At 33.3% G+C, this 27433-nt stretch overlaps 2 protein-coding genes and 1 long non-coding RNA gene across 4 annotated transcripts; 1 reads left to right on the top strand and 2 right to left on the bottom strand.

The window, feature by feature from the left end:
• Positions 1-675: 675 nt before the first annotated feature.
• On the top strand, positions 676-26273 carry LOC128192376 (uncharacterized). 2 transcript variants are annotated; one of them, XM_052864990.1, is made up of 4 exons: positions 676-816; positions 24829-24940; positions 25531-25691; positions 26189-26273. In XM_052864990.1, the coding sequence occupies exons 2-4, from the start codon at positions 24829-24831 to the stop codon at positions 26213-26215; spliced, it is 300 nt and encodes a 99-aa protein (XP_052720950.1). In that variant the 5' UTR covers positions 676-816; the 3' UTR covers positions 26216-26273. The 2 variants fall into 2 exon arrangements, with proteins under 2 accessions (XP_052720950.1, XP_052720949.1); XM_052864989.1 differs by lacking the exon at positions 676-816 and adding an exon at positions 23066-23196.
• LOC128192374 (caspase-1-like) lies at positions 4916-16216 on the bottom strand. The gene is made up of 6 exons (XM_052864987.1): positions 15965-16216; positions 12592-12637; positions 10822-11216; positions 8573-8805; positions 7571-8009; positions 4916-7354 (listed from the first exon to the last, which is right to left on the bottom strand). Exons 1-6 carry the CDS (start codon positions 16020-16022, stop codon positions 7122-7124), a joined length of 1404 nt encoding a protein of 467 aa, XP_052720947.1. The 5' UTR covers positions 16023-16216; the 3' UTR covers positions 4916-7121.
• On the bottom strand, positions 16598-17945 carry LOC128192378 (uncharacterized). The gene is made up of 2 exons (XR_008244545.1): positions 17903-17945; positions 16598-17363 (listed from the first exon to the last, which is right to left on the bottom strand). It is a non-coding gene; the product is annotated as an uncharacterized LOC128192378 (long non-coding RNA).
• Positions 26274-27433: the final 1160 nt, after the last annotated feature.

Raw genomic sequence — 27433 nt, forward strand, 5'->3', positions numbered from 1 at the left:
TATATATTTCTAGGTTTAAGTTTGAAACCTTCTTGGGGCCCCAGTGTTACTCTTGGTAGTTTGCCGGTCACGATTTATAATATACATTATTTGAGAATGTTTGCATAGTAATATCACAAATTGTAGCATTATAGCACTTAAGAAGATTTTTTTTAACATTTCCCCATTATATTTCTATGTTAAACTTTAAAACCTAATAATGATAATCTCACAAAATTGTGGCATTGTAGTTCTTAAAAAGAATATTTTCCCTTTATATTTCTATGTTAAATAATGAACCCCACTTGCTGCCCAAGTATTGGTCAGGGGGTCACGATTTTGACAATTAAGATTTTGTAAGACACGCATCCTAGTTTCACTGTTTCGCCTTTAAAAAGGGGTTTTGTCCTTTATTTTTACTATTTAAATTTCCCTTTCAAAAGGGATGCTTTGTACCGAGTTTGGTTAAATTTGGTCCATTGGTTGTAGAGAAGAAGTCAAAAATGTGTAAAGTTTACAGACAAACAGGTGATCAAAAAGGCTCATTTGAACCTTCGGTTGAGGTGAGCTATAAATGATTTCATTAGCCCTTTTATTTTAATGCGAATGAATATACATTGCAACAGTCACACTGCAGTTACTTAGGTGACCGATAAGGCTCATGGACCTCTTGTCATAAATGTGAAATGTTTTCCTTTCGGTCGGATTTAAGATTAAGCGCCGTCTGATTTTCTTTGGTGGATAATAAAAGCTTACCGACACTGTCGTAGATAAATGTGATGTACAAAATTGTCACAAAGTCAGTGGTTTTACTAGAGACATTCCCCTTTATAACTGGTAAGTAAAAGTTTAATCACAATATTACTGAACTTACATAGCGGATAAATAAGCTGCATCCGTTATTTTGGTAAATCTTATCTAAATATAAGAGATACTATGTATTCATACATGTAAATCATGATAACCAGCGAAAGATGTAGGTGAGTGTTAGGGGTATGTTTTGAGTTGTTTGACTGCAACATATTCGTTTTAAGCAAAACACTGTCGAATCTCTCTGATACTGGACGGACCGAAGCGACGAATACAGTCCAATATCTAACAGAATGGGCAGTCTGAGGCTTAAATTTTTTGAAAAAGAGACCACTTGTTAATTAGCATTTTTAGATAAACAAAACGTTTTTGCATTGGTCCTATTAGTCCATATTACGCCATGAAACAAGCATACGCTTTGCAAAGGCGTGTATGGTTCAAAATCCGTCATTTTTGTTAGTAAAAGTAATTACTGTTGTTACTTGAAATTAAGACGTTTGATTTGATTTAGGATTCTCATTTCCCAACCCAATTTTATAATAAAAGGACTACGTTAATTGAGCACCCAATTATTATCTTTTTATTTTGCAATATTTTTTCCTTCGTATTGGGATCTGTAAATTTCTATTCTCATGGATATTATACGCATTTTGCACGCAAAAATCAGATAAATTCCCGTGAAATTGGAGAAACCAGTGCTTGTGTCTGTTTTTCTCTTTTATCGGTTTATCTGAGTTTGTGCGGCCTACCCCAGTCATCTGCAGCTGTACAGTATGTGACCTGTAGCCATGCAATAAGTACATAAGTAGAAAGTCACTTGACAGCTACAGGTAACTTACTTGACGGTATGCAGCAGAATTAGGGATTTACATGACTTATTTTAACAAAAGATGACGTAACTCTTGTAAAATAGAGCCCACAAGAGGGAGACTTTATAGGCACAACAAATTTAGCAATGAATATATACAGTTAATAATGAGTATTTAAACTTTGTTCTGCTCAGCATTCTTAATTAAGTGCAGACTTAATTTAAAGGAAGTGCATAATTTTAAAGTTTCCAAGGTTTACACAGCTGCCTGCCTCATGGTGTTTGTATTATCATGAATATTAATTTTTCTTATATTTCGTGTTATAATATTGCTTTTCAATAACATAATTTGTGTTTTAAAAAAAAAGAAAAAAAGCAAAAACTATGCGTGAAATACTTACATTTACATAAGTACATGTGTAAGGGAGATTACTCGTAAACAAGTGCTAGGTTTAGAGTATATAAGAAAAGGTATTCTGAAAAAAATTAACAGAGTAAAGAGAATTGAGTTGCAAAGGAGGTTGCTCGTCAACTGCATTGTCAACTAAGGATAATATCGAAACCCCCAGAAAAGTAAATATTAATGTCTGCCCGAGTGTTTCCATAGCAGTTTTTTGAAGTAAAATCAATTTCCACATGTCGCTTAATAATGACTTTTTCATCTGAGTGCAATTAATGCAATCACTTGTGGACATGCATGACGTCTTGTGCAGCCTGCATTAATCTCCTATAAAATGACAATAAAGACATTGATTCATGTGTGTAAACTTTGTATTTAACCATCCTACAACTGGTCACGTGGACAAAGAGAGCGAGTTAATATGACGGTCCCAGCTATACTATACTGACTAATGAACATCCAATGTAAGTTTAGAGTGGATCATGATTTACTCAAATTTTGAATTCTTTTCCTGGAATAAATTGTAAAAATCTCCTTGGGTCCTCGTTTTTGTCCAAAGGTCACAGTTAAGAACCTACACTTTATCAGGATTTTTGCACAGTTTATAGTAACATATTTTAGTATTGAAGTTCTCTAGAGGACGTTTAATAATTCTCCATTAATATTTTTATATCGAAGTTGAAACGTAAATGGTGTCCCGGAATTGTCAAGGGACCACAGATTGAAAAATGAGGAATCAACACTTCAGCAAATTATTCTAACCTCGTATGAAGTATACCACGATCATTCCAACCAGTAAAAACAAATTATTCTTTGGCTTAGGCGTACACATTGGTATAAGTCAAGTTGTATACATTGGTATAAGTAAAGTTGTATACATTGGTATAAGTAAAGTTGTATACATTGGTATAAGTAAAGTTGTATACATTGGTATAAGTAAAGTTGTATACATTGGTATAAGTAAAGTTGTATACATTGGTATAAGTAAAGTTGTATACATTGGTATAAGTAAAGTTGTACACATTGGTATAAGTAAAGTTGTATACATTGGTATAAGTCAAGTTGTATACATTGGTATAAGTCAAGTTGTATACATTGGTATAAGTAAAGTTGTATACATTGGTATAAGTAAAGTTGTATACATTGGTATAAGTAAAGTTGTATACATTGGTATAAGTAAAGTTGTATACATTGGTATAAGTAAAGTTGTATACATTGGTATAAGTAAAGTTGTATACATTGGTATAAGTCAAGTTGTATACATTGGTATAAGTAAAGTTGTATACATTGGTATAAGTAAAGTTGTATACATTGGTATAAGTCAAGTTGTACACATTGGTATAAGTCAAGTTGTACACATTGGTATAAGTAAAGTTGTATACATTGGTATAAGTCAAGTTGTATACATTGGTATAAGTCAAGTTGTATACATTGGTATAAGTAAAGTTGTATACATTGGTATAAGTAAAGTTGTATACATTGGTATAAGTCAAGTTGTACACATTGGTATAAGTAAAGTTGTACACATTGGTATAAGTCAAGTTGTATACATTGGTATAAGTCAAGTTGTATACATTGGTATAAGTAAAGTTGTATACATTGGTATAAGTAAAGTTGTATACATTGGTATAAGTAAAGTTGTATACATTGGTATAAGTAAAGTTGTATACATTGGTATAAGTCAAGTTGTATACATTGGTATAAGTAAAGTTGTATACATTGGTATAAGTCAAGTTGTATACATTGGTATAAGTCAAGTTGTACACATTGGTATAAGTAAAGTTGTACACATTGGTATAAGTAAAGTTGTACACATTGGTATAAGTAAAGTTGTACACATTGGTATAAGTAAAGTTTTATAATATCTTATCTACTACTTGGTCAGTTAATGAACATCATGAATGGAAGATACATGCATTTAATACAAAAGGTGCTTTTTGAATTAGCCTCTGGTAAAAGGGAGCTAGCTCTCCTACAGGTTAAAAAGTACAACTCTCGGTTTCACAGCATTGTTTTGATGACTGGTACAAAAATAGAATTGGCACATACCATGTTAAACTGAAAGTGGAAACAATTTCAGTGAAGATCGATAAATGGACATTAAAGCTGCACGATCCGATTTTTTGGCTAATACAGTATCAAATATTTTTCCATAGAAACCAATCATCTTAGAAAGCTATTACCTTTTGCTTATTTAAACCAGCAGAATCAGTCTCCTTTTAAAGTTAGAAATATTCAAAATAAATAAAAATAATCTAGTTCTGAGCATACAGAAAAATAATTCAAAATGCATCAACTACTGAAAGGTCTATTATTGTACACATACTTAGCATAACCATCGTTTAAAAGCGTATACAAAATTTGATATAAAATCGGACAGCTTTAAAATAGATAGTAGAGCAGTTTGTTTACATGTAAAATTGGCGACTATCTATTTGCACTAGTTCCTGAGATGTAAAATATCAAGATCGTCAAAAGAGCCAAAAAAAAGGTCAGATATTTCGGACTAGATCTGTATGTGAATTTAACATACTTCATTTTCCGAGGTCAGTTAGCGTGAGTAAGATAAAGTCTGACGTAATTAAAGTGACGATAGCAGCAGTAATACAGAAGACGGGTAAACAAGGCGTGTAAAATGCCTGTATGAGGATAGATCAGGTACTGTAAAATAAAAAGATCAACAAATCTGATACCCCCCCCCCCCCCATCATTGAAAACAATGTATATTTATCAAAACATTGATTTATAACCTTTTAATATGTTAAATACTTGGAACAGGTTGATTCAAACTGGCGTATGCGTGTAAAACCTCCAAAAAGTGTCATTTTTAGAACTTCAATGACTTTTCTTTTATAGAGTGGGTCTGAGCTCCATATTTTTGTCGTAGTCTATATAAGGTTTAGAGAAAATCAAACCCATTTTAATCAACAACAAATATCTATCAATTTATTGAACGAAGTATAACGTTAGTACATGTCTATTAATAATCACATTATTAGCCATCTCGGAAGTTGGCTACTATCTCTGAATCTTAAGCATGTACATATGTATAATGATAATAGATTCTTAATCTAAATAATTAATCTTTGTCAGGAGTAGTAATTGATTTAATTATTCTTAAACCTATGTTTGCCAGATTCTACTCTTTGTCTATTTGTCCAGCGATACCCAAGATGAAAGATTGGTCATACCCATTTATTAATACACATCATTTCAGCACACTACCGGTTTTACTGTTTCATAAACATTTTCATAAATGGGATATAAAAGTAACAGCTGATTATTCAGAAATACAAATTTAGGTCGTCCATCATAGTATGAGATTTCTGACTATGCTATCTTTATTAAAGTTTTCCAGCTTTTTGAACTTTTCAAATGTTACCGCCGTACAACTAGCTGAAATTCGTCGTAATGTAGTACTCCCGTTCTTGTAAGACATCCTTTTCTCAGTCACATAACAACAATCAAAGTACTGAAGTACGGACGGGAGTTGATTTTATCGATTATCATTTATTTTAAAATCAATTTATCTTGCATGGCAATTAGTTTCTAGTTTGTATTTGATTTATGCAATTTTTTATAATATAAATTTTTCGACTTTTTCGACAAGAATTTCGAGAAACCCCATATGAAACATGTTGTATACTTTTTAATAAAAGATAGATTTCATCTTCTAGTATGTATTAGTTATCGAAACAATTCTAAAAATTGTATGGATCCAAGCACTATTGATATCGAACTCTAGTCCCGTTTAAGAATACTCTCGGCTGTCTCTATTAATATCCGACAAGCAAGAGAGCCCCCTCTCTGCTTGTCGCAGATTTACGGAGACAGCCGAGCGTCTGGTTGAACTATATTAACTCTGGCGTAGGAATACACGAGACTAAAAATATTCAAATTGTTCGTAGTATATAAAATTTGACTATTTTCAAAGTGTTTATAGATAAGTTTCCTTGAAAAACAATGCTTCAGCATACATTACATCGAATTTTTTTCTATTATTTTCAAGAACTTAGTCTTGTCAGCGATGATGATTTGTGCTTAGGTCCAAACACTGTTTCACTTTCGGTTTGCCAGAGTAAGTGCATAGGAGAGTAAATTAAAATCAACTCCCAAAAAAATATGCCTAACAAGCTATCGACCAATGAGAAGCCTGTACGGGAAGCTGAGTTCCCACACAGAACTACTTCTACCACACAGGGCTACCGTGCAACGCCGAATGATAAATAAATAAAGTAATCATCTATAAATAAGTTGATAAGCAGTGAGCATGTAATTAATAATATATGTTAGAAAATATCAGATTTCATAAAATCATAAATGTATCACAATGTACAATTTATAATTATGCGTAATATAAATATGCATGAATATCGTAGCTAAAGACGATAGCATAAATAAATATAGTTTCTACAGTAAAGCTGACTATAAACAAATTATCAACAGTTAACATTAACTTTCATTACTAAAATCTCATCCAGTGTTAAATGAATATGCTGGATAGATAAATTAAACAGTCAGAACATTTAAGGAAAAGATCGATAACGAAAATTGACGAAGGTAACAAGAAAAGATGATGGGAGCTAGAAAGATGAAATGTAAATATAAACCAAGAAACCGTTCTACTCTGAATAAAGAGCCTTAAATGAAAAATCTAGCAAGGTAATTTAAGGGATTTATGTATTATTATATGATTATATGTGTTTGATCAAATCTGTAAAACGTAAACAATAGCTATCAACATGGGCACATGATCAGGTTATCTGGAACACGAGATATTTGGGGGAAACTACCAGATGACATCAATAATGATAATATGTTGGAGCTTGTTTATATATATATATATATATATATATATATATATATATATATATATATATATATATATATATATATATATATAAAACACATTTAATTAAACTTAAAAATTACAACAGGTTACAATATTTAACAATTTAATGGGGAAAAAATCTCTACTTCAAAAATCCGACCAAAGCGTCAACAAATAAAATCCGATAGACACATCATCGTCCGATAAAGCTATGTTGTTAAACTCATATATATCTCTCTCCTCCACCACTTTTTTCTTCCTCTTTCCCTCTTCCTATCGCTTTCTCTCTCTCTTTATCTCTGTAGATAAATGTCCTTGGACAGTCGGTGGTACACACACGCCGCAGACTTTGCTTTGTCGTGAGGGCTATTAGGACAGTTCGTCTCCATATCCCGCGCCATTTTCCCACAAACACACGTCAATATCGTCAGCAGGTCATCGTCTCTGTAAGTGACATCACTGAACACTTGATACAGACAGTGCATCAGCCAACCGCCTTTATCAGAATCGGACCACGCAGTTGTTCCTGAAGTATATTTTAACAGTTTGTGACATTTTAAATGTTCTAATGCAACTCTGAAATCTTTTATCAAATGTCAACATACATGTATATACGTTTTATGAATCCATTGCTTTTTAAAAAGATTCAATTGCACAAAAAAAAAAGAGAAACTGACCATGCTTGATAAATTGTTTTTGTGTATAAGAATCAATCATATACATGTATTTGATTAGGCATTACCTGCTGCAGAAGAAAACATGACCAGATAGTCATTGTAGCACGGGATCTGGAACACCTCAATGGGCTCGGGCTCGGACTGGGTAGGTTCGAATGTATACGTCGAGGTGCAAGCTGGTTCCTGCCTCTGTAGAGACGCCTGGACATTGACTTGATACCTGCGTTGTTCATGGAAATCATCACGTCTCCGACCCGAGTAATCATCATAATTCCAGACCACATCGCCCGTGGTAGTGGAGTTTGTAAGAACGACATCCTCAGGGTTGACAGGACTTGCTGTAGCCACATCGCCCGTGTTGCTGAAACTTGTAAGTACCATGTCGCCTCTTGTAAAGAATCTTGCTGAGGAACCGGTTGATGTCGTTGAAGCTGTTGTTTCTACGACTTCCACACCCATGTCTATTTCGTCCGACCTCTCAACATCGATGCGACCCCTACAGGCCTGCAATAATCAATGGCATTTCCCTCCGATAAAAAATCATATCTGACATGTATTTTTAAAAGCTTAGTCAGTTTCATTAAACAAGAAAATGCTCTCTTTGGTGATATGATGGTGGCGACATTGCAGAAAAAATACATAACCCATGTTTTGTAATTTTTTTCTGCAATGATCGCTACATTCATAACCAACATGCATTATCAAAGAAAGAATTTTAATTTTCATATAATTGTTAATGTATGTCAGTATATGAACTTAAGATAAACAAAACTGCCAAATCGTCTTTTATAGGAGTTAGAGTCTGACATAATAATTTCGTGATTTTCCTTAGGTTGCTTAAGATTTCAACCAATTGATAAAAGGGGCGTGACGATTTCAATCCTGTTATCAGTTTCCACAGAGCTGTGAATGTACAATCAACTTTCATAAAAAATAGAGGGAATCATACTTGTTTGATGTAAACATATACAAATTGTCCGTCCGCAGCACTTCGCTGAAGTGTGTTTTACTGTATATTTCTCCCAGTCCCACCACATTCTGTTTCCTTTTGTTCTATTTGTTTTTACCTGAATAAAGAACATCTTTGGCTTCCCCTTGAGTGGCCAACAGTTGTGGTCATTGAAAAGTTTCAGGAGCTCGTTGGTGCTGACCACCCCGTCCAGGGTGTTGGTGGAGTGTTCTGTTCTGATGAACGGCTCACGGACCCCGGGGGTACTGGTTCTGACCTGTCCCTCCTTCCCGTGAGAACTAATCACACAGACGAAACAGTCAGACTCCGCGGTGACAGAATTCCGTATTTCTGTAAGACAATACACTCAAAACAAAATGACCCGATGCTTGGTCATATTAAAAAAAATACACATCCGGGGTTATACAAAAAAGGCGGAATGGGTCTCTTTAAATGTTTGATTTTCTCGGATATTGTACATGTACATGTATATTACAAATTTAAATAGTGAACATGTGTTTCTGCATAAAATCGATTAATGTGTAAATGAATGAGGGATATTATTGAACAAGTTGCTGTCCTTTTAAAAAAGGACTACAATACGTGGACCATTTGTATGTGTTTCCAACGAAAAAGTGAAAGCCTTAAGATTATCAGAGATTCCACCGACTCTAGCCCTCTGCTTTTAACCACTAAATTTGTACGTTGTATTACGTATACATGTATGTATAGCCCTGACTTATTATCTCAGAATTTAAAGGATTCATACTTCTAAAATAATTATGATTTATCTATGAATGAAGTTTGCATGTACAGTATCAGGCATTCGGTGAATTCTTCTATTTGCGCACACATTACGATTCACACTACTTTGTTAACAATGCAGTGACTACTTTGTGTAAATCAAAAATTTCATATGATGCATTTTTCTTGAGATTGAAACTTTTATACAGTAACATAATTATTTAATTATACTTAAATGCTTAAAAAATTTAATCGGGAAGTTCTCTAGCCTCGCCTACTATAAAAGTAAAGTTAAGTTACTTGTGTATTCGGAAAACAACAAAACATTGCAAATCATGCTATTTGATGCATGTTGTAGTTTCGGCATAACATTAACTTATTTCATAATACTGATAGTTCATATCACTTGCCAATCATTTTTCAAAAGGAATACTTTGTTTCTTTACTGTTTACCGACAACTTTACAATTACAGCGCATTGAACTTATGTGTGCATATGACACTGAATCCCGATTCAGATAAACGTGTGCTAGACTGGTTCCCTGAGCTACCCATAACGTACAGGAACCAGGCTAGCTCATGCGCAGGCTGAATTTTCCCCATAGCATCCGGTTTAACCTCGCTTATATATTTTCTGCGTGGACCTCAGGGTCCACGCAATAATGGTTATATATTCGTCCGGTTAAGTTCATGCATTGCAAACGAAGTTTTATTCCTAACTTCATTATTTTGTAATTACCCAGCGATAAACTGTTTTTGCATTGCAGTCTCTGTTATTACAGAGAGATAATTAAAAAGTTCAGACTATTTCATGTCGAAAAGTCTTTGCTACGACGGAGTTCTCGTTAACATTGCAAGAGTTTATGTTAGATTTGGTTACTCCTCGGCTGTATTTTGATCACTTCATGATAACCTCATAATTCAAAGAACAATTCCTTATTTTTTATGTTGATATAATCTTTGCAGTATCAAAATAGTCATTATAAATGATATGTATTGGACCTACGTAACAAAGTCTATTGGTAGTGTGATCAAAGACAAAGATACTAGAAAATGTAAATATTTTCTAAATGGGTAAGGGGCAGGTTTTCTTGCTTGTATACTGTATTACATGTGATATGATTGGGTATGTTCAAACAGAAGAATGTTTATATTGTATAGTTACCCGGGCTTGAAGGAGTGTTTCACCTAGAGGGAACCATTCCGGGGTGCGTTTACCGCCATTTTGTTTTTCCTCGGACTAGAATGTCTCAACGTCATTTGTTGAAACGCGTCACGTGATTGCCTAACAACTTTCTTTAAACGGCGAGCATCAAAATTTATACGGCAACATGGCGGACGTAAGCTTATTTGAACAGATTTTTTACTCAAACATTTGTTTACATATCAAACCTTAGGTCTTTGACAAAACAAAACACTTATTAGGGTTGTTACTGTTTACAGAAATTTGTGGGGTCGGTAAAGTCCATAGAAGGCGAGGCAAAGCCGAGCCTTCTATTGACTTTACTGATTCCACAAATTTCTGTAAAAACTCAGTAATTTAATCGACTGAACATACATATACATGTATAAAAATCTTCAGTTCAATATGTTTTTATAACGATGGGCACTGATATTGATATACCTTTCATTCTATCCATGAGTTTTTTTGATGAAAGGTTCCTTAGAACATGGACGTCAAAATTCAGCTCTTCAAACATCTTGTACATATTAATTTCGTCATTAGCAGCACTCGTCCTTTTGGATTCGCTGTCGAACTCGCTGTTGATGATAAGAACAGCAAACCCAAGTGTCTCGTGACAGAAACGGTAGGTGTCCTCCCCAGAGACAGGAAGGGTGGCTGGGTCATGTGGTGGACTAGAGGACTGTGGGTCGACCCAGGCCGGTTCAAAGGTCTCTTGCATTGTAGGAGCCTCCAATTCATATTCAGGGACTGGAATTAAAGGGCTAGAGTCTTCATCTCTCTGATATTGGACAGGTGCTTTGCTTTTGGAATTTCTGGATTTACGTCCAACCAAACTGGTATAAAAACAGAATGAAAACTGTTGTATACAGAATTAAAACTTTCATATACTCTCATTTCATAGATTTTTGCATACAAATTTCTCATTAATTAAAGCTGACATGAATTCATAAATACGCATTGTTTCCCTTTTATCTCCGACTGCCGCCATATAAGTTGTCGATTTCTATTGTTCTGTTCATCGCTACACCCTCCTATATAAGGCCGAGAGGACTATTCATGCTTCAGCGCATTGAGGAATTTCATACACCCGAACACGTTACCTTGGACGAAATGACACATAGAAAAGCGTTTTGAAGAAAAATAATATGACAACCACTGCACTGGCAAGATATATCCAATAAACGACGAAACAAGACAGACTGAAATCCAGGCGCAGATACTTACAAAATTCCTTGATAATTGTGGACCGTATTCCTGTGTATGTTATAACATCGCACATACGCAAACTACACACTGTGGCAATCGAGCAAAGTCAATGATCCCATGGATTTTAGAAACGGAGCGTTTTTGCAGGAATGGATGTTACGTTGTTACTTTCTTGGATTTACTATCATTTAGCTACTGTTGGATGTAGTGCCGCTGGGGTTTTCAAAAAGATGCAGACGTTATGCGCTCTGTATGAACGACACACGAGTTCGATGTACATGCGAAGTAAGGCAGCACTGTCAGTGCAAAAATAATATGGATACCTGCGAAATACTTTCAAAGAATAAATATTTTTTTGTATTTCATTGAATGTTGTTTCCTGTATTCTTTTATTACAAACATTTACTACAATGATATGATTATGCATTTAGAAGTCCGTGCAACCTGAATGCCTCGATCGGAAAGCAACCGACCGTAACTTTCTCAACCGGTATATATACCCCAGTGACAGTAGAGGAGCGATCGAAAGTAATATGGCGACCAAATGCTTTTATGAATTCATGTCAGCTTTAAGTAAAACTAGTCCGTACTTATGACATAGAATTGCTGATAAAATAGTACGTAATATTTATACAGTTGATTATCGCGTTACCTTTGCATTTTGATAAAGCTGATAATTGGTGGGAAATAAAATACACCTCACGTGAAACCATCACCGATTGTTTGCTTGTTATTTCACCCCATTCAGTGTCCACATAACAGCTTTTCAAAGTTTAATCGATTTTTTACGTTAGATCTTTAGAATTAAAGTTATTTAACAACGCGTCAAGAAGACAACCATATGTCTATTCTACAATTGCAAGACATACCTTGTAAAGAAGTATGCCTGTTACTTTTGGGATGCCTGTTTTACACACATTAGAATTATCAAATAATAGATGAATAACAAAAGATAAGATTTTACATGTTTCTGAAAACTATGATGTCTACACAAGTACTTACTCGACCAGAGTTCTCTTGATTGCTTTTAATCCATCTGGTTCTGACTCTGCAACACAAAACCAATAAGATTGGTATTAAATTTATTTGGATTTGATATTTATTTAATTCCACTTTTTTCATCTGACTTTTCTACTAGAAATAAAACCAGGTTTATTTTATGACTGTGTCCAAATTTAATGATAAAAATAATTGATTTTGTTTATAGATATACTACTTTTCCAATCTTGGATCCAAAGGACATGAGAGTTTATATAAACCGTTTCCTTTTGGATATAAATCTGAATAATATCAATATTATATTTGTTATTGAATAACTTCCAAGTTTTATAAATTTCTAATTTTATGGACTGTTATCTTTTACTGAAAATTTGAATCAATAATCACTTAATTTGATAACTGAATTGATTTGGGTGTTTTTATCTATAATAATTCATGTCTATTAATTCTTATATACATAACTTTCCAGATAAGCAAAGATATTTATCTCAGTTGGAATTAAATGAAATATACTCCTATACTATTTTGATATCTTTTAAGATATTTTATCGGATCAATCAAGAAGTCATTTATCAATTTCCCTATCTCATGTAACGCAAACGTGCTCGGAATCTACATATTTTTTTCGAAATCGAAGAAATTCCATAAACAATATCTTTTTTTAGACGATAATTTTTTTTATTACAAATACTGTATTGAGTAAGTTTTCTTTAATTATGGCCATAAGGTATCTCACTCCTAACGTTTTGATTTTAAAGCGCAGATGATCATTATATTTTAAATAAATATTATTTCATTTATTTAATCAAAACAGAAAGATTATTATTTCTTAATTACATAACATTCATAAAGAAAATCCATCTGAATTCAAGAAACCAACAATTTATTGGGCGAACTATATTTTCGTGCGGAATGTTAGACGAAAATGACAGAAACAAGCAACTTTATGAATTTTCAATATTAATAATTTTCTTTTTATTATATTTTATTCATTATTCACATTTTTTTTTTTTTACATTTGATTGGTTTGTAACATATTCTATAGGTACTGTTTGACATACATGAACAGAATTAAATCTTGAAAGAGTGAGAGATAATGCAAATATATAGAAAACGTCTGAATATTTTTAAGCCAAATTTTGCGAGAATTTTAACTTTGAAGCCATATATATAAAATTTGACCTCACTGACCCCCATGTTTTAGTATGATAAAATGATACTAAACACATATATAGGCAAACTGGATTAATCTTTCAAAATTCTTGATATTCAAAAAAATTTAATTTCAAATCAAATTGCAACTGTTGTAAAAATTGTCTACATTAAGTGCAAAAAGGTCACAAAAATAAATGCAGCTTCGTACATGTACAATCATTTTTCGTAATCCCTCTATTTGGTGACCATTGTGCATAATTAAAAACATCAATTGAAGAAATAAGTTAATCAAAACTACTAACAACAAATCCTATCCAGGCTGAAATTGCATTTTAGGTGCAAAAATGTCAAATTAAATTGTCCATAACTCACAGGGATAAACACTTACCCCCTATTATTTTTGTATTTTTTAAGCATGTTTTGTCTACCAATTTCAATGATATACATATCATTTAATATTTATTCGTTTGATGAGATATCGGCGCTTCTGATTGGTCGAAAAATTTCTTTGATACCTGCATCAATAAAATTTTTGCCGGATCTACTTTTCTCAACTGTTTTGATCTAACACTATTTATAGAACGGGAATTTCCAAGATAAACACTGTCAACAAAATGCAAAGTTGTGTCTGTTTTATTGTCACCAAACAAAATGCAACCTTGTGAATATAGAAACTTGAAAGTTTAACCTTCAAAAATAAACAAAACACATTATTTGATTCACGAAATAGAAAATTAAGCGTCTTCTCACGATTTCGTCTGCTTGAGATCAATCAACATTTACAGCTAAGCTGACTCTTCCTTTTCCAGGAATATTATAGCGAACATATATATGCCTATAAACTTTCACGGTAACACTGCTGTTCAAATTTGGTAACAATGATTTTTAAATTTACACACGTACATGATCGGTCATAAGAATAAGCGTCGTAAAGAAAAGCTATGAGTAATGCATCAACTCATTCGGTGCATTCCAAGCGGCAGATATACCATTTAAGTACATCACTGGCTATCTAGTTACCACAATGTTTACAAAAGTCGCTTATACATACTATTATTTGTCGACATATCAGCTATTTTCGTCCACGATTGCCTTTCCTTGGATGGTTATGTCCAGTTGCGTATTCCAGCGATCTCACATGAAAACTAGTTTTATTACGAGTTTTTCTGCACAGTGAATAATATCACAAGCTATCGCATGTATTTTCCTTTCGTTTTCAATTCAGCCGGTTCAGATTTTAACTCACTATTTGTGTTTAATCCATTAAATTCAGCTCAATAGCTCTGCATCAGCTGAAGGCGCGTCCATTTTGAATATTGTTGCTGTTGTTGTTTTGTATTCATACGCGCCGCTTCATTTACATTATATACATTTTTGATCAATGACACTTCACATTTTTTTATTTGAAAATGTTTTATTAAATGATAAGAAATGAAGATAATAATTTTTCTATTGATCGACGTATCAAAAAATGCTACGCGCATTGATGGAAGTTTTCCGGTCAATTTTTTCTTTGATACGTCGATCAATAGAAAAATTATTATCTTCATTTCTTAACTCAAGAAATTCTTGATACAAGAAAGGAATTGGATACCTTAATTAAGTTTTCCGACTAGTATAGAGGCAAATTTATAGGCACACAACTATATAGCATCTAAACGTTTTTACATTTTGAAAATTTAACAAAGCACAAAATAGGTATCGTAGTTACTGCTAAAAATATTGTAACAAATTTTCAATAACGAAAGTGGTTATGTTTCTGGACACCCCGAAGTCAAAAGTAAACACATGATAACAGTTTTTCTATTGACTCGTTCCGATTTGGTAGATAATTCTATATATATTGGCTATGAGTACATTATTTACACCCGAGTACACTCTTTAACACGACAAACAAAACTGCATTAAACTTAATTCACTTAGTTGTACAATTGTTTAAGGTATGAATCGTTTTGTTTTAATCAATCAAGACAGACCCTGTTAGTTTAACCCCTATTGTTAATTTGGCGTGTGTACCTGTGCCAATGACTAGAAGACTATAAGCACAAGGTTAACACTGTCATATAACCATTTAAAGTAATATATCGTAACAAGATTGTAATATGGAGGTTGTTATCAGTGAAATTATCGCAGTTTAGAACACTTCAATCGGACATCAAATATGTCATAATTAATAACCATTTTAACTACAGTAGACAACTTTCAGAAGCACGTGACCTACCTGGTGCTAGGATTTTGAACTTTTCGCAGAACTCTCTTCCCTGATCCTCCCGGTCCATTTCACTGTAGCAAGTATCCGAACTGTAGTAGCACAGACAAGGGACTTATCATGTACAACGATTGTTAAAAATAGCACGGGAATTTTCATAAAGCAACCGCGTCCAGATAAACCTTTAGGACACCCCATCTAATTAAAATATAGATCGTTGATCCGCTCCAAGTAGATCGCTACCCTAAAATCTAATTTTAATTTGATTGAGCAAAAATGATGCGTGAAATACTTACACAAGACCTTATTGACATATACGGGCGATTACTCGTAAACATATGCTATTTTTAAATATTTATGTTTTCATAATCAGATTAACTGAAAAAAGGTATTCCTTAACAAAAACCAGCATAAAGATCATTGAGTTGTAAGGGTTGTTACTCATATGCAGCATTTTCAAATAAGGATAATATTCGGAAGCAAAACCGAAAAGTAGATATTCATGTCTGTGTAACGTTTCGCCTTAATGAGTTCGTATAAGATAGAATAAATTCGATCTGGGTCTTATAATTAAATTCTGGTAGCGAATTTATACTTGGTTAACCTGGTAGCGGTTATTTTAAAAGAAATCAACAACAAGATAACAAATGTTTTATAATTATATTCTGATGATATTTAATTTCAATTACTGAACAAATCAAGAAAACAATTAATAACCAGTTACGCAACGTCACTTGCTAGATTTTATAATAAATTCCCCGAAATTTAAGTTCAATTATTGTAAATTTTCCTATAAATATAATTTCTTAAAATACACCTTAAATTACACCTAAATACACCTAAAATTACTTTGCCATATTGGGCTCGTCTGGTTACGACTTTGTAAAACACTGTCTGGTAACGACTTCTAAATAATCTGACTTCTAAACATCAAAAACTCAACTCTAAAACTGACTAACTGCTCACGTTTATATATGACATCAAACAACCTAACGTGACGTTGCGCAACCCATTTGGTCGACTATTCTAGGTAAAAGCTACACCTAAGTTCCCGCAATCGGAAGGTTGAGAAAATGAAAGTACAAAACATACGATAAACAATAAAACATTGGATGAATTTCAAGGTAAAACAATGATATACATGTACAACATATTAAATACATTTTAGACATATATGCTTCCGGTTGTTACTAAAATACATTAATAAATACAAAATGCATTTTATGAATACAAATACTAGTAAACAATCATAAATCAAAAATCGTTACATCTGCTTGAGTTTTCATTGCAAGTTTTTGCAGAAAGATCAATTTCCAAACATGTCACTTAATACTGACTTTTATATCTGAGTGCCACTTATGCAATCACTTTTGGACATGCATGACGTGTTTAGCCGCCTGTGGAGTATCTCCTATGAAATGACAATAAAGATGTGTAAAATTTGTATTTTACCATCCTACAACTGGTCACGTGGACAATGAAAGCAAAGCAACCGTGACGGTCACAGCTATTCATGTTAATTTGAAGACACAAGTTACTTCGCTTTTGACAAAATTTAGCCAATCCTCTGCTACATCCACATATCACAAGATGTTTATTATTTTATCAATTACTCTTGTTGAAATTGATCAATAACAATATGCATTGTTATACATTTATGTTAAATACTTAAATCTGATTGGATTAGACGCAGTTCATAATCTGTTCTATTACCCTCAGCGTTAGCAACGCGCTTAGCAACGGGTAACATTATATAAATAGTGCCTGTTTGGGTGGGTAACAGTTGAAATTGACACCCCGAGAAAACCATTGTCAACCGACTGGTTCTTGCTTGGATAGACCCTCGAATCCCCCGCTTCCTCTTTTTTCAATCGGGAAGGTGGAGAAGATTGACAGACCTCTTAATAGTACGTTTAGTACTAACAGAGTCTTTCCCATCCAACAATTTACCTATTTGGGACTCTTCCACATTTGCGAACATGTTTTTCCTTCGTTTGTTTTCTTTAATCAATCATACTCGGGCGCACCCTTTAATAAACTCTTTATTTATTCGCATTACTTCAAACGCATAACTGACTTCCTTAGGAATGACTTGAATTCTACGGCGAACCGTACGCGCATAATTTACACGCATGTAACATTTTTTTGTGTTACCCGTTGCCAAGTGCGTTGCCAACGCTGAGGGTGATAGAACGGTTTGTCAACTGCGTCTAAGCCAATCAGATTTCAGTATTTAACATGAAAGTATAATAATACGAATTGTTACATGCGCGAAAATCATGCGCGTATGGTTCGCCTTAGAATTCACGTTATTCTTATCTAAAAGCAGTGATGTTTTCTTTAAAATTAAGACATTCAGTATAACAAAATAAATAGTGCCTGTTTGGGAGTTTGACACCCCTCTCGTTTGTCTTAGCTCAAAAGCCAGAAAAATCGTGTGGATTTCAAAGAGCAATGGCTGAGTGGCCTACAATGAAATAGACAGGCCTACGTCACATTGCAGTTTGACAGAAACTAACCAAAGTCCAAGCTCTTGTTAAAATGGTACTCATTACCGATTAGTGTAACGAACCTGATTCTTAATTATAATAGTAAAATGTAAAACTTCAAAATTTAATATTAAAATTAACATTCAAAATAATTAGAATCAACACGGTTTTTTTTGTGTGTGTTTTTTTTTTATGTAAACAACCAGTGATGATTCGTACAATAATCATATTTTTTGAGGCCCATTTGACGCTTGCGTCAATATGTTTTCTTGTATCGAAGTTGAAACCTATAAATGATGTCCAGGAATTGTCAAGGGATCACAGATTGAATCAAAGTACAGAAATACTAACGGGAGTTGATTTTATCGATTATTATTTATCTTAAAATCATCGATATGTTAATTTGCTTGGCAAGTAGTTTATAATCTGTATTTGAATTACACACATTTTTATAATATGAATTCTCGGACCTTTCCGACAAGAATTTCGAGAAAACAATGAATCATGTTGTGTAATATTTAAAAATAGAATTGATTTTATCAAATTATGTATCGGTATTCGAAATTTTCAAAAATTGTATGGATCCAACCAAGAATGAACTCTAGTCTCGTTCAATCAGATGCTCGGCTATCTCCGTTAATCTCAGACAAGTAAGAGATACCAGGTCACGTGATAGCTTGATGATGCGACCTCTCAATATAGACTGACTCTCTGCTTGTCGGAGATGTACGGAGACAGCCGATGGTCGAACGAGACTATATTTAACTCTGGCGTTGGAATACATACGACTGCAAACAACTTCTAAATTGTTCGTACTATTTTAAATCTGACTATTTCCAAGGTATTTATAAATAAGTTTCCTTTTAAAAAAATGTTTCAGCGTTCATTACATCGAATTTATCGATTATTTTCAAGAACTAAGTCTTGTCAGCGGTGATGATTTGTGCTTAGGTCCAAACACTGTTTCAGTTTCGGTTTGCCAGAGTAACTGCATAGGAGAGTTAATTAAAATCAACTCCCAAAAATGAGGAATCAACACTTCAGCAAATTATTCTAACCTCGTATGAATTATACCACGATCATTCCAACCAGTAAAAACAAATTATTCTTTGGCTTAGGCGTACACATTGGTATAAGTCAAGTTGTATACATTGGTATAAGTAAAGTTGTATACATTGGTATAAGTAAAGTTGTATACATTGGTATAAGTAAAGTTGTATACATTGGTATAAGTAAAGTTGTATACATTGGTATAAGTCAAGTTGTATACATTGGTATAAGTAAAGTTGTATACATTGGTATAAGTCAAGTTGTATACATTGGTATAAGTCAAGTTGTACACATTGGTATAAGTCAAGTTGTACACATTGGTATAAGTCAAGTTGTACACATTGGTATAAGTAAAGTTGTACACATTGGTATAAGTCAAGTTTTATAATATCTTATTTATTACTTGGTCAGTTAATGAACATCATGAATGGAAGATACATGCATTTAATACAGAAGGTGCATTTTGAATTAGCCTCTGGTAAAAGGGAGCTAGCTCTCCTACAGGTTAAAAAGTACAACTCTCGGTTTCACAGCATTGTTTTGATGATTGGTACAAAAATAGAATTGGCACATACCAAGTTAAACTGAAAGTATACCTGGAAATAATAACCTTTCAGTTCAAGTGTTAATACTTAAGGATTACGTTTACTCAGGGGCGAAAAAAAAATCCACTAATAGGAACGAAAAACTACGTATTGTACATTGTAGCCCCGCTATGGTGGTGCTATTTTTCACTTTCAAAATACTAGGTCAATGACCTACTTTTTCTGACTAGTGAATGTTTTTTGAAAAAATTGTCAAATTTGTCAGAATTGTCCACCATTTTCAAGGTTTTCTTTATTTTGTTTTTATTAGAAATAATAAAACAATTTGTAGGTTGGGAAATGTTAAAATATAAATAGCTTTACTAATTTTATTTTTGAATGAATCGTTTGAAGCTCGTATTTTAGGTTTAATTTAGTCCAAATTTCCTCAATCAATTTCCAAAATTGTGCCAATTTTTGATCGAGTTTTACAAAAAAAAAAATGACTAAAAGGAGCTCCAAACAATTGATTGCCTAATACTGTTTTATTGCCTGTATTATGTTGACATTAATATTATATAAGGTCAATGATCAAAATTTCGAGATATTTTATCTTGAATCGAATTTATACATTTTACAGATTTTTCCGATCGCGTGCCAGCTAGTGATATAAATTCATAGCCGAGTAAATACAACCATAAACTATGTAAAATGATATGAAAAAACACATAGAAACTGAACTTTTGCAATAACATTGCAACAGAAAGTTTTCTACCTTTGTCGAAGCATATCTTCCTCAGATAAACAAATCATGAATATCAATTATATCAATATTTGTTAATAGCGCTGTTATTTTGTGGTTTTAAAACAACCTTGGACTTCAGATATTGAACTTTGTAAAAATATATTTTGAAATCTCAAACCCTGAGTTAACGTAATCCTTAAACTATACCATTCAATGATTGTACCAATTATAACATATGGATCTGAAATATGGATCTCAGACTGTAAACTAGATATAAAATCCTCAGAATGTTTTCCATTTAAAAAAATCCAAAATCATATATTCAAAGATATTCTTGGTGCTTCAAATTTAGCAGTCAATGCTGAACTAGGTTCTTATCCACTTTACCATTTTTGTTATGAAAACATGTTTAAATACTATATCAGAGTAAGAAATATGGAATCAAATATCACATATAATAATGCACTTTTAGTATCAGCTTTTAAAGAAGACAAAGAGTTAGCTTCGAAAAAGAGTTTTACTTCATGGCAAAACAAGATTTTTAATCTCCAACAAAAACTAAACTTAAAATCTTTAGATATTTCCCATAAGGATTTGAGGTTTAAATCAAATAAATTTTTGTTGATATGATCTTTGAGCAATTGAACAAAATCCTCTAACTCAGGTAAACTTCATTTTTACAGTAAAATAAATACTAACGAGTACAAGTTGCAAGATTTCTTAAAGTTTTAGTTGAAAAAGCATAAAAGATCCCAGCTAACAAGATTAAGAATAAGTGCACATTCACTATTCATTGAAACAGGTAGATATTGTGAACCAATTATCCCAAAGGAAAAACCTTTATGCTATGCTTGTAAATTATTAGTCGAAAATGAAAAACATTTTGTAATTTACTGTCCTGTGTATGACAATCTTCGATATCATTATTGTGATATTTTCCATGATAAATTGTACTGTGATATTGATCCTATAAAAGAAATTGTTAATCCATGTGATTATAATACTACAAAACGTCTATGTATACTTGGATAAATGTTTTATGCAGAGAAAACAGATCCAGGCACTATGAAGTATTGTATAAATGTTATAATTTTCTTTTGTCTGTCATTTGATTTCATTTTGACTGTATGTCAACATGGTGATGTCAATAAACCATTGAATTGAATTGAAAGTGGAAACAATTTCAGGGACGATCGATACATGGACAATCATTATTTTCATCAATGGTAAAACAATTCTTTTCTTTCATACTATATAAGCTTACATGTAAATAAAGTTTTAAACTTTCCCAGACTTCTTACCGGTTATAGATGAGTTTAACTCAATAAAAGACGCTGGACTTTCCTTCTTGCCTAACAAAATTCGTTTGTTTTAGCATTTTTAAATAGAAAATTTAGAAGAGCACTTTTTTCTCCTGTCAACACTTAAAAAGCAAAAGTTATAAAACAATTTGTTACTTTTAGTGAATTATTACCATGTTTTAACATTAGGATGACGACATGTTATCTATATTGGAAGAATCACAAACATTCGTTATTAGGTTGTAATGCGTTGTATTTTCTAAAGTTGAATGTTTCTTTCTGCTAAGTGCACACAAATTTTTAAGACTGAAACGAGTAAGCTCGTATTACTTTGTTCAGCTTTTGTTCGTTGATGGCTTGTAATTAGCTGCAATAAATAGATTGAAGCCGTGCAAGGCATTTACTTCTCTCACTTTTGGATGTTTGTTTATTTATTTGAGGATCTTGATCCCAACGTTATCTTTTAAAAATCCTGAGCGTTATTTACATTAACCATAACCCTGACAAACAAACCGTAAAGCATAATAAGATGAAGCAACGAGAACAATGAAGCAGAAGTCACGTTATAGCGAAGTATCAACAAACACATATGGTTCAATGGCGACTCAGAAAGCAATCCATCCGGTCCGTTGCTGCATTTTCACGATTCCTCCTGCCTTCTTTATTCAGTCCAGAGAAGACCTTATAAAATGTAGGCATTGAAGTATGTTAAACTAGTAAGCATGATGATTACGATTTCTTTGTAAACGAAGAGAAAGGCTGGACTGTCGTCATTGGGAATCATATTGGCGTTACTGGACTGTCGTCATTGGGAATCATATTGGCGTTACTGGACTGTCGTCATTGGGAATCATATTGGCGTTACTGGACTGTCGTCATTGGGAATCATATTGGCGTTACTGGACTGTCGTCATTGGGAATCATATTGGCGTTACTGGACTGTCGTCATTGGGAATCATATTGGCGTTACTGGACTGTCGTCATTGGGAATCATATTGGCGTTACTGGACTGTCGCCATTGGGAATCATATTGGCGTTAGCAACAGCTGTCCGCTCTATTCTTTATGCTATATAAATATAAAGGATACTTCACTGTTATCCAGATATCACCTCTTGTATTATCAACACGATCATGGTAAGTCTGTTATAAAGATTCTTTTGTAAGTAGAAGTGTGTAATACGGTTTACTCCTTTTCATTTTCTATTGATAGGGTGGGGGGGGGGGGGGGGTCAGAGAAGTATCTGTTTGCCAGTGGGGGGAGGGGGACTCCGAGCTCTATTTTCGTTTATTTTACCATGTAGAGGACTATATATGGTTTGAGCCTAAAATGGCCCCCTTAATTGAACATAGTCATTTTACTATTATTCTTTGTTTTCTTTGAACGAATACACATATGAGGTTTTTCATAACTTTCATTTTAATTAAAGTGTCCATAATTTAAAAATATGACATCATAAAGTTGACCTTTTCCCGCCATTTTCGCATTTTAAGCATAAACGCCTTATTTTGAAGCAGTTTTTCTTAAAGAAAACATTGAGCGATTGCTTGAACAACCAAAATATTTTCACCAAAGATGTATTGCTCTTGTTCAAAGCGAAGCTCTATATTTCCCATTCGAAAAAAAGATTTGAAAAATGTCAAATTTTCAGTGAGTTTGGTTGATTTATAGAAATAGCCTCACTTCTGACATCATATACTGCCAATGAGCGCACAGAAATCAAATAAATAGGCCAAAGACATATGTTATATAAACTTTTCGTAAAATAACACAATTGAATGTACCTGAAACACTTTAAAAATTGCGAATTATGGGGGCCAAATGTGACCTATATCATATATAGTTTCTGCTCCGCTAGCCAAGGGTTTTCGGTCCAATTTGATCCCCGTAAACCCTTGGTGGACTCGGTGATGTTGTGGCGCTATCTAGCGAGCAACTTGAGTTGTGCCCTTGCATATTTACATTTTAATCGAATTTCAAAACAACGGGTTATAAACACACTACGGCATTAATACAACTTAAAAACATGTTGACTACCGACAATCGGAACATAATTAACGATACTATTAAATACGAATTAAGTTATAACCTAGGGAAACACGGAATGTTTTATTCATAGTGTTTTGTAAGGACCGGAAGTGAAAAGGTCGCCGATTTATATGAAAGCTTTCATGCCATAAAACCAGGTATCGTTGTCGTGAATATTGCGGACCAAAGAAAATAAATTAAACAAAGCTCATTGAACCTTTAAAAGCAATAACCATAAGCAGGAACGTATATACTAACGGGATTGGCAACTTCTACATTCGTCATGTTTACTTCCCATGCTGATCACGCGAGCCTTGACAGGTTTGTTGAACGTTAACTATGTTCAATCCCAGTAAAATATATAGGTTTTTAAAGTAATCTCGTTAGACAAACGTTGGGGAAGCACTGTACTAGAGAACTTGTGTCTCAACTTGTTTAAAGCACCGAATGTTTTACCGAAGATAACACATGTATTTTCTTTTAAAGTTTATATTTACAAGCACTGCGATTGGATCAGCTACTTGCAGCTGCAGCCAATAATAAAACGGAGCTTGTTACCGAGTTTCCGTAATGAAATCCGCCAGGGGTTTATGGGGGAGCAAAGTGGACCGAAAACCCTTGGCTAGCGAAGATGATATAGTTCTTTCAGAAATAAAGATTTCCAGGAAAGGGGGTCTAAACCCCCCCTCCTCCGACCCCCTTATGTGTCCGTGCATGAGTCTACTTGTTTATCGTTTAAGATGAGGCATCTCCTGTTGTTGTTGGTGATTTGTGGAGCCTATGAATATGTCCAAGGCTTTATCTGCAATGGCAGAGATTTCAGGCTGCATCCTGAACAAGACAAAGCATCAAGTAAGTTTAAGTATGCAGAAGACGGAAAATAACGAGTAAAAACCTACATCAGCACAAAGCGATACCAAATACCTAAACAATAAAATGCTTTTTTTGGTGCTTCATGGTGGTAGTTAGCATTGGAGAAAAATACATATCCTGTATCCCGCGTTAGCGTGTACATATGTACACATGTGCTGTGGGTTATTGTAAGAAATAGATTATTTTTTGTAATATTTAATCAAAAGTTGGGTAGAATTTAGATATCTGAAGGAGAAAACTCGGAGGATAAAATTATTTCAAATAATTCTAAAAACCTTTGAGATGTTTAAGTTTTACGAATTTTTAGATAAGCTCAAACATTCAGAGATAACTAGCATTAATACTTAAGGTGCTACAACTGTAAGGCTACAGAGAACACGTAGTTGTTTTTCGTTCCAAATAGTGGAATAAAGTGTCCTTGAGCAAACGTTATCCTTGATACCTGCATGGATCGCCAAAGAAAGCATTTTACTGTAATAATACTTAGTCCAAATTTTCAATACACTTGCAAAATATACCCGATAATCCTGTGGATATAAAAAATATCAATTTTGATATCATCAATACAGATGGCTGCAGTGCTGATATATGTAAAGAGGACGTGTTTAGACCGCACGACTGCACGTCACTGCAGCGTGACGCACGATGTAGCGAGGAAGACCTGAAGTACCCCAACAGAAAAGAGGCGTGCGATTGCTGTCATCTTCCTCCACGGATAACTATGCCGCCGGTATGTTGTATTTCTCAGAATATTACATGTGTGACAAAACGCATGCTTAAAAAAGTACACGTATGTTACAGAAGACCTGATTTGTAGCAAATACTAGTTAATATCCCTATATATCATTCTGTTTATGATTGTTCTGTACATATTCAGTTCATGTTTTATTTCAATTTAGAGTTAATGGAACTAAACACAAATTCAAAAAATTACATATCACCCTCTCCATACAAACTAGTTGCGTCAAACAACTTTTGTCATTATTCGGCCTAATTCTGCCAGATATATTTAGATAAAGCAGACAAAGCTGATGAGCTTAATTTATCCCACGTACTTTTAATTAAACGTACATAAGCCATCGGGACCCTAACGGTCTTATCTGATAGTATTCATGATCTGTTTTGCAACAGGAACTTTATAATTATTTATAAAATTAAAATTAGGGAAGGCCGAACTTAAAGTTACATATTTATAATTGAATTTAAGTGAATTATTTTCTTTTACAGCCTATGATGCCAAATATGCTGCCATGAATAGCCTACTTCTATAACATATGAAATAAAAAGCGTAATATAGTTATATAAAAAAAAACCCCTTGTTTGTTTTACAGCATAGTTCCATTCGATATCTTTATTGACTCAGTATTTTCAGTACCGTATGAAAATGAAAAGTGACTTATCATTGTGCACATGTAACAGCACATGTAAGAGACCGCAATACTGACGCTTAAAAATATTTACGACAATTTACAACTATTTGAACAATTAATGATATAGTTATAGACTGTTTGTCGTTTTAATTGCAAAATGTTAAAATATTTCACGATTTTCTAAAATGTACCAATCGCAATGGTTTAATATCACGCTGCAAGAAAATCAATTTAAAGAATGTGGGCGCTTAAGATGTAGATTCGGCAGGAATCTGGGCGCACAAGGAGAGTGAAAATTTCATCAATTAATTTTGAATATTTTTCGAATTATAACCGTTATTTGGTTTCTGTTGGATGTGGAATGAGTGGAAAAATATTTGAAATGCTAAAGGTTTTATTATAATATGGGTCTAAATATAGCAACACGATGCAATTCATGCAAAATCCTACTTATTTACAACTGTTTTTAAATGATTTTGTTGTCTCTGGGTCTTCTCTCCACAAATTTGAAACGTGTAAAGGTAACATATTTCAACATTAAAAATGTCGCATTTTAAAAAAAGATGGAGAGATGACCCAGAGATGACTAATTATGTACTTTTCAAATTATTTTTTGAAGGATAAAAAACAAAGTCCATTGATATGACAGTGGTGTTTCAAACAGTACTTTATAGAGCATATATTGACAAGTCTCCGTGGCTCAGTGGTTTCGTCCTGGATTTAGTGAATACATACATTCAGTGTTTTGGGTTCAAATCCAACTGGTGGTCTTTTTAAAAAAAATTAAACTTTTTTGTTTTAAATGTATGTTATTATAACATGATGTTGAATTATAATATACCGGTATATTTTAATTTGTTTTTATTGATTTCTAGATCTGCTGTATGAACACTATAAAAAAATTCTTTTCTTATTACTAGTTTTTTAGGATAACACAATATAACTTCATTAAATAATGTTTTCATTAACATTTCCAACTAGTTATCGGTTTACCTCTCATTGCCATTTTTTGAAAGCTTTGTGAGTTTTTTAATAACCGGAATAGCCATGTACTTCGACTCTCAACATAATATATTTTTGTTGAAACCTGTACATAGCCTTT

The sequence above is a fragment of the Crassostrea angulata genome, chromosome 7, assembly GCF_025612915.1.
Source record: "Crassostrea angulata isolate pt1a10 chromosome 7, ASM2561291v2, whole genome shotgun sequence".
Classification (NCBI taxonomy): Eukaryota; Metazoa; Mollusca; class Bivalvia; order Ostreida; family Ostreidae; genus Magallana; species Magallana angulata.

Excerpts from the sequence above, each read along its gene's own strand:
- LOC128192374 (XM_052864987.1), bottom strand. The coding sequence starts at position 16,022 with ATGGACCGGGAGGATCAGGGAAGAGAGTTCTGCGAAAAGTTCAAAATC. Across the intron at positions 12,638-15,964 it reads GTTCAAAATCCTAGCACCAG|AGTCAGAACCAGATGGATTA; the intron begins GTAGGTCACGTG and ends TTTGTGTTGCAG. Across the intron at positions 8,806-10,821 it reads ACTCATGGATAGAATGAAAG|AAATACGGAATTCTGTCACC; the intron begins GTATATCAATAT and ends ATTGTCTTACAG.
- LOC128192376 (XM_052864989.1), top strand. Across the intron at positions 24,941-25,530 it reads TGAACAAGACAAAGCATCAA|ATGGCTGCAGTGCTGATATA; the intron begins GTAAGTTTAAGT and ends TCATCAATACAG. Across the intron at positions 25,692-26,188 it reads CACGGATAACTATGCCGCCG|CCTATGATGCCAAATATGCT; the intron begins GTATGTTGTATT and ends TTTCTTTTACAG.